Source organism: Protobothrops mucrosquamatus, unplaced genomic scaffold, assembly GCF_001527695.2.
Source record: "Protobothrops mucrosquamatus isolate PMUCROS unplaced genomic scaffold, P.Mucros_1.0 scaffold1676, whole genome shotgun sequence".
Lineage (NCBI taxonomy): Eukaryota > Metazoa > Chordata > Lepidosauria > Squamata > Viperidae > Protobothrops > Protobothrops mucrosquamatus.
In genome coordinates, this window is record NW_015387832.1 from 221,596 (window position 1) to 230,132 (window position 8,537).

The following is an 8,537-nucleotide window of genomic DNA, read 5'->3' on the forward strand; positions in this document are numbered from 1 at the left end:
TGCCCGGGACCAATTGCAACATTTCTGGGCCTGCTGAGTTTCCTCATCAGGCCCAGGACACAACACTAACAATAGCAGAATGATAGGATTAGTACCAGCAACTCCTCACCCATCCAACACAAGACATAGCCATCAGCCACAGCCACAGAGAAGCAGGACATGACCTTTAGGACATAATAGGATTAACACACCACCATCAAAATACAAAAAGGGCACACTCAGACTCAGATCAAAGTATATGACACAGGAAATACAAAGCCACAGGAACCGGAACAACTCCAAACACAAAAGCCCAAGAAGGTATAACAACCCACCACTCCCAGCAACATGTGGTGAGCTGCTTCAAAGCCACATGTTTTGTGGTTCTGCTCTTCAATAAACTACAACCTTCTTTCTAAAGCAGTCTCCATTTTGTTTATTCCCAGTTTGGACTGGACCCTGAAGATTTTTCTTTCAACAATAGTATTCCTACTAAAAGCTTGAATCAACAGCTTGCAAAGAACTCTGAAATCAGGCCATAGGCTCTACATTCCTACATTTGCCCTATGTGCATGTAAAACATGCACATGGTAAGTCCTTACTTCATTTCTTAAGCTTGCAAAGGATCCCACCTTCGTCGCCAGTGTTAAGTTCTTCGTTCGCGTGTGAACGATGAAGACTCATGGTGACCACAACAACTCTTTATTCTCCTTCTCCAACTCCAAGCAAAGAAGCAAAAGGCACGCAGGCCTTTTATAGGGCTTGAAACCCAGACAGAGTGAACCAATAGGAATTCTCCTTTCTTCGCACCTTGCGCATGCGCACAAGGCTGGCGCCGCTCTGTCTGGTCCCGGGCAGCTTTTAGAATGCCCGGGACCAATTGCAACATTTCTGGGCCTGCTGAGTTTCCTCATCAGGCCCAGGACACAACATCCCTCCCCCCTGGATAGAACACACACAATTCCAATTTTGTTTACAATAATAATAAAATAATAATAAAAAATAATATTCTGCTCACATGCAGACACCCTTCTATAACTAACAGGGTTAGCAAACCAACCACTCTCTAATGTGGACTTCGCATGTCTATCTTTTACCCAACATAGGTTCCATCTCCTTGACCTAGACCTGTATAGTCCCTTGTGTTGACAGGAACCTCACATAATTGCCTAGATGCTTAGGAGGGACCTTAGCCCGTTGCGACCTACGCAAGGTTAGGGAGGGGGCCTGGCTTGTCAGCTCACCTGCTCGGCTAGGCAGACTAGGACTTGTACTTAAGGGCACCTGGCCTACCGGCCCGTCTGGTGGGCTCGCTAGACCAGGACTTTTATGCACAAATTTTGCAGGTGACCCCTGGTGAGGCGTGCTGGCAGAGTTGCCAGGGCTCTCCCCAGGCTCCTTTAGAGCAGCTGAAATTCCCCAACCCTCTGAATTGGCTGAGGATTCCCCAACTACCCTGGATGGCTCCAGGGAACTTAATCCCTCGAGCTCGCGACCAGTCTCGGACGTGACCTGCGTTGCAGGAGTGCCCCAATAGTTCCAGTCCCCTGTGGCCGAAGCGACAGAGTCAGGAGCCGCCTCTATGGCAAAACCCTCCTCAGGTGAATCCCTGTTTGGAGCTCTTGCGGATATGCATGACTCCCTGTTCGGCGCAATAGCTGAACCGTGAAGATGCCCTTGCTCCACCCCTGGGAAATCCCTAGCGTCCTGCGGTAATTCCCAGGAGCAATGAGGCTGGGTCTCCCAATGTTGACCTGAAGTGCGATCTGGCTCCTGGGCCCCCTCCCCCTGAGAGCAGAGGCAGGGGTGGAAACATCATGGGATAACCGCCAGCGCAGTTGATCGATGTGACACCGCAGGACGCAGCCATCTCCCAAAGTCACTTCGTATGATAGAGGTCCAGAGATCTTACAGATGACAGCAGGGACCCAGAGGTGTCCAGGACCATAGTTCCTAGCCCAGACCGGATCGCCCACCTGAAGTCTCCTAGGTGCCCGTGGCTGTGACACCTGTGAAGACATTTGGTCAGGGTGCAGTCTATCCAACTTAGTAATGAGGTGGCGACCCCAGCGGAGTTCAGCTGGGCTCTTCCTGGTGGCAGTGCATGGTGTGGTACGGTGTGCAAGAAGGAAATCTGCTAACCTGTGATGCCAGTTGCCGTATGTTAGCCGTTTGAGTGCGTCTTTGGTGGTGTGCACCATTCTCTCCGCTTGCCCATTGGTGGAAGGGTGAAAGGGAGCTGACGTTGCATGCCGGATCAGGTTGGCCTGAAGGAAAGCCTGGAACTCACAAGATGTAAATTGAGGACCATTGTCAGAGACAAGCACATCCAGAAGGCCATGGTTTGCAAAAATTCCTCTTAACAACTGGATGGTCCTGGCAGTAGTAGTGGAGGAGACAGGTACAACCTCTAGCCACTTGGAATGGCTATCCACAAGGATAAGGAAGAATTGCCCCTGGAAGGGCCCAGCATAATCTAAATGTACCCTTGACCACGGGGTATGTGTCTCCTCCCACCTGTGTACTGGGGCCTGAGGCATTTCAGGCAGTGATTGTTGGCACACTTGGCACCGGTGCACCTGAGCTTCAATAGCTTTATCAAGCCCAGGCCACCAAAGATGGCTGCGCGCAAGCGCTTTCATGCGCACAATGCCTGGATGTCTCTCATGCAGAGAGGATAAGACCCTAGACCTCAGTGAGGCTGGGATAACTACTCTACTCCCCTATAATAGGCACCCATTAAAGGTAGACAGTGCGTGTCTGCCAAAAACTTTGAAATGTCGCATCTGGACACGTGTCAGGCCATCCTGACAATACCCAAGTCAGCGTGCAAGCGTGTGATCAGTGGCGGTTTCTGCAGCCACGTCCCTAGCATTAAGGGGAGATTCAGGCAACTCTTGAATAGAAAGAATATTAATGGCAGGAGCAGGGTCTGGCTCTACCTGTTTCAGAGGTAATCTGCTTAGGCCATCTGCATGGCCCATCTCTTTTCCAGGTTTGTGAACTAGAGTGTAGTCATATGCTGACAGGAAAATGGACCATCTCAGCATACGAGGAGAAATGATATGAGGTGTCTGTTTGTTGGTTGTAAACAAACCCAGCAGAGGCTTATGGTCTGTATAGACCGTGAAGCGGCGGCCATATAAGAAATCATGGAATTTCTTTATGTCAGCCACTATGGCCAAGGCTTCTCTGTCAATCTGAGCATAATTTCGCTCTGCAGATGACAGAGTCCTTGAATAATAGGTCACAGGGACTTGTGTCCCATCAGCCTTAAGATGACTAAGTACTGGTCCCACCCCATAAGGAGATGCATCGCATGCGATGCAAATAGGCAGTTGCTCATTGAAATGCGCTAAAACAGCATTGGAAGTGAGCAATGCTCACTTGAAGCTCCTGTCATGGACTTTAGTCCACTGCCATGGAGCCTGCTTGTCTAAGAGCCTATGTAACGGCTCTGCCACAGCAGCCTTATGTGGGAGAAATGCATGGTAAAAATTCAAGAGTCCGAAGAAGGCTTGTAACTCACTCTTGGACTTTGGACTTGGGGCCTGCTGAATAGCTTGCAATTTGTCTTCAGCAGGGCGAATGCCTTGGGCATCTATCCTGAAACCCAAGAAGTCAGTTGAAGTGACTCCTATCTTACATTTATCCTGCTTTAACTTAAGGCCTGCTTTGTGAAAACGAAGCAAGACAGCCCTTAATCTCTCTGCTAGATTTTGAGATGACTCCCCAGCAATGAGGACGTCATCAAAATAGGGGCAGACCCCAGGAATACCTCGAAGCGTGCTCTCCATTACACTTTGGAATATGCCAGGGGCTACATTTACCCCAAATTGCAATCTCTTGACCTTGAAGGCCCCCCCTGTGAGTTACAATAGTCTGGGCCTCTGCAGCTGCCTCATCAACAGGTAGCTGTTGATAGGCCTGTGCCAGGTCAAGTTTCGCAAAGATGCGCCCCCCCCTTTTGAGGGAGGCCAGAATGTGGCTTACAACAGGAACTGGATAAGCGTGCTGTTGCAACGCTTTATTCAGTGTACACTTGTAATCTGCACATATACGTATTTCCCCATTAGCCTTTAGAGGCGTTACTATGGGGGTTTCCCATGGACTAGAATCCACAGGTTCTAAGATGCCCTGCTGGAGCAATTTGTCCAGCTCAGCATCTATTTTACCTTTGAGGGCAAAGGGTACCCTTCTAGGCTTGACCCTGATGGGCGTGATAGTTGGGTCTAACCATAGCGCAATGAGGGGCCCTTTGTAGGATCCTAGCTCTGAAGTAAACACATCTGCAAACTCCTTGCAGACTTCTGCAAGGCCCAACGTTTGCAAATGGTGCAGCCCAGTTACCTGGATTCCCAGAGCCTCGAACCAATCGAGTCCAATAAGACTTGTATGTTCACCCCCAACTACCACCACATCTAGGAGACCTTCAAAATCCTTATGCTGTACCCTAAGGGTGGCCTCCCCCTTAACACACACCACAGAATTTTGAAAATCAGTAAGTATTAGACTCGATGGCATGAGTTTAACTCGAAGGCCATTAATGCTGCAGATCCTTTTAAATGTGTTAATTGAAATAATTGAGAGAGCGGACCCTGTGTCCAACTCCATTAATAAGGGAACCCCTTGCAACCTTATGTTAATGGAAAGTTTCTTCTTAAGGGGCTTGTGTGTCCCTGTTCTCAGAATACTCCTGCGCGATGAGCAGAAACCCACCCTGTGTTGGCTGGGGACCCTGGTACCTTTCTGAAGCAATTCTTCCTGAGGTTGGACCTTCTGGCGACCCAAACAGACGGATGCGATGTGGCCTTGCCTGCCACACGCCCTGCAAATGGCAGAGTGGAACCTGCAGTCAGCTCGCTTGTGGCGTCCTCCGCACCCAAAGCATTGAAGAGATGCTGAGGCCTTGTCCGGATGTCCCTTCTGCCTCCTCTCAGCTGGCTGGTGAAGTCTGTCCACCTCTTCAGGATCCACTTCCAATCCTTCTCGAGCGTCCTCTTGATGGACGGTAGCTGTGTCTGGAGGGTTCCTGGCGAGCCGCAAGGCCTTCACAGCCCCGCCTGCTGCTTCTTCAGCTGCCACCTCTCGTAACACGTCTTGGAAGGAAACATCTTCTTTTGCAAAGATCTTCTGTTGTAAGTCTCTGCTCCTTAAGCCACAAACGAAGCGATCTCGCAGCCTCTCTTCCAGATCCTTGAACTTACAAGGCCTGGCTGCTTGCCTTAAGGCAGCAATAAAGTCCGCAGCAGATTCACCCGGCCTCTGGTCTCTCTGCTCGAATGCATGCCTCCAAGCAATGACGGATAACTTCGGCTGGAAGTGTTCCTTCAGCATCTTTTTTAGATCAGCATATGTTACTGACTCCAGAGGTGCAGGGGCCATCAGATTTTCTGCGATGTCAAAAGCTTCTTGTCCACAGGCACACAAAAGAGTTGCTGCCTTCAGGCCGTCTTCTCTTATCTGATTTACTCTAAAGTAATTCTCCACCCGTGCTACGTAGGAATTCCATCTCTCTGGGTGGGAGACATCAAAATCAGTCAAGCGGCCAATCTTCAACATCGTAAAGTTTACGACCTTCACCAATCACTTCCCTTACAAGCTGATGTTTGGGAAAGGGTCCTTTAGCTGAGCTCACCCCCCAGCGACGCTGTACTGGCAGGCTGAGACGCTGATGCAGACGCCGTCTTCCCTCATCAGGACTTCCTTGGTAAGTCCTTACTTCATTTCTTAAGCTTGCAAAGGATCCCACCTTCGTCGCCAATGTTAAGTTCTTCGTTCGCGTGCGAAAGATGAAGACTCATGGTGACCACAACAATTCTTTATTCGCCTTCTCCAACTCCAAGCAAAGAAGCAAAAGGCACGCAGGCCTTTTATAGGGCTTGAAACCCAGACAGAGTGAACCAATAGGAATTCTCCTTTCTTCGCGCCTTGCGCATGCGCACAAGGCTGGCGCCGCTCTGTCTGGTCCCGGGCAGCTTTTAGAATGCCCGGGACCAATTGCAACATTTCTGGGCCTGCTGAGTTTCCTCATCAGGCCCAGGACACAACACTAACAATAGCAGAATGATAGGATTAGTACCAGCAACTCCTCACCCATCCAACACAAGACATAGCCATCAGCCACAGCCACAGAGAAGCAGGACATGACCTNTTTCCTTCCCTCCTGCCCCCCTCCCTCACCCCTGATGAAGAAATAGTGTTCTTTTAAAATATGAGAACTGAACTCTGGGGCAGAGAGCAGTCTGAGATTGACTACTGAGATGATCCATTCTGATTCAGAATGCAGCTGTGTGCACAGTGTTGTGTGATCCAAAGTTTGCCCATTTTACACCTCTATAGCCCAAGCTGCATAGTTTCCTTCTGAGTGCAATTCAAAGTGCTGATTATCACCATTAAAACTGTACATGTCATGGGACCTGTTTATTTGCTGAAATGCCTCTCCCTGAGAATGTCTGCCTGTCCTGCCATATCTGATAGGTTAGTCACATACTCGACATTTTCCCCCTGAAATCCTATCACCGTCCTAGTGGGACCTCAAAAGTGTGCCTTTTCCATGGCTGCCCCTACTTTATGGAATACCCCATTCTTTTAGCTTCAGAGAAGGTCATCAAGACCTTTTTTTAAAATCCAGGCACTAGAACAGAACAGAATAGAATAGACAGGATTAAATTAGGTAATTGGAACTAGCTGCAAAGTATTCAAAGTGTAAGGTGCAGGGGGTTTGCTTTTGACAATTTTATTGCTTTATTACTATGTTTTATAGTTACTGCATTTTATTGCTGTTGTGAACTGCCCAGAGTTGTTTAAGATAGGTGGCCATACAAATCTTCTAAATAAATCAATAAAATCTCTTCTAAATGGAAGCTTGATCTGCCATAGTGAGTCCACTGCTTAACTATAAACCAATGTAAGTTCTCCATAGCATTTTTTCCTGGAAAACGTCTCCCATAATCTCACACTGTGATTTCTCAGTATGAATGTTGAACACCTGAACAAAGCTATTTGTCTGTTAAAGAAACAAGAGTGGCAGGAAAGCAGCAGAGTATCTTGGCCAAGGACCAGCAGATTGAGGTACATAGAAACCAACGGACTCAGATCAGGTTGGTGCAACTCAACTGCTACATCGAAATAATTACCTCCACAAGAGTTTCTATTGTGAACTTTGGGCTGTTGAATCCCATTGCTTTGTTCACGTTGGCTACAAAGTAATACAAAATACCTTTGAGGTCATCTGGGTGAGCAGCGACAGGCTGCCAAGGGGAAGTAATTCATGCAGAGGAATAGCTCATATAGACAGCAATTACAATCACCTTTTTAAATGCAAGATGCTTTTATCCTTTATCACTCATTTTCTCAGTTATCCGGGTTGTTTTTATTTTCTTGACAAAACTTCTATGCATTTTGCATAATAGGCAGACAGCCAGGAAAGAACAGATAAGCAACGTTGGAAAGAAGCAAGATAGAACTTACTGAATGTCTGCCTATTACAGGTAATCCTTGGCTTATGAGTATTCATTCAGTGACTATTCAAAGTTACAGAGGCTGTGAAAAAAGTGACTGATGGCCTGTTTTCACACTTAACGACTGTTGCGGCACCCCCATGGTGACATGATCAAAATTTGGGTCCTTGGCAACTGGCATATATTTATGACCGTTGCACTCTCCCAGGGTCACGTGATCACCATCTGTAACCTTTCCAGCCAGCTTCTGACAAGCAAAGTCAACGGGGGAAGCCAGATTCACTTGGGAACTGCACAGTTCACTTAACAACTGTAGTGATTTGCTTAACCAGGGTAGCAAAAAGATCGTAAAATGGGGCAAAACCCGCTTAACGATTGCCTTGCCCAGCAATGGAAATTTTGCGCTCAATTGTGGACATAAGTCATAAGTGATTTGTTCAGTTTTGATGTAACATCTTATGTGAACTCTGCCACCAAGGGTTTTAACTTTTAAGCCATGTTTACAGTTTAGCGTGATGTGTGAACAACCTTCTCGCTATAGCCTCAGTAAATCCCTAGACTCAGGTGAATGTGCTTCTGATTCATCTCTGTATATGATGTACTTTCATGCCATATACTCACCACACAACTGGGCTCAACAGAAAATACAGTCTAGTGATCTGGAAGGATCTCACCTAACCTGTTTTCCTCTGTATCATTTTTTTTTTACCTTTTTGAATCTCGGCATTCGCTGGAAGTGTCCTGGGGATGGCGGGACATTGGACTGGATTTCCCTGAGAAGCCACTCTGTGTGTTCCCACTTGGGGATTCTTGAGGTTGTCTGTTGTCTTGTCTTCTGCTATCATGCCCTGAAAAATCAGCGTCAGCATCTCGGTGCTTCACTTTGTGATGTCTTGAGCTGCTTCTCTGCATGCTACCTTCTTGGCTGGTCCTTTCCTCAAGCTTGCTCTGCTTTCTGATAGTCTGTCTCCCCAAACTCCCAGCGCCCTTGATTCTTTCATCTTCAAGNACAAACAAACAAACAAAATAACCTGCATTTGAAATTATACATATCTTCCACAACTGGTGGCTTCCAGACCAGTTATAGTGGACTGC

At 47.6% G+C, this 8,537-nt stretch overlaps 1 protein-coding gene across 1 annotated transcript in view; it reads right to left on the reverse strand.

Annotated features, from left to right (window-relative positions):
• Window positions 1–8,311, reverse strand: part of LOC107293630 (aldehyde dehydrogenase family 3 member B2-like) — a 17,325-nt gene extending 9,014 nt beyond the window's left edge. The window contains exons 1-2 of the mRNA XM_015822785.1: window positions 8,243–8,311; window positions 7,119–7,232 (exon numbers count right to left, since the gene is read on the reverse strand). Coding sequence (XP_015678271.1) covers window positions 7,119–7,232; window positions 8,243–8,311 — 183 coding nt within the window. The remainder of the gene's footprint in view (window positions 1–7,118; window positions 7,233–8,242) is intronic.
• Window positions 8,312–8,537: the final 226 nt, after the last annotated feature.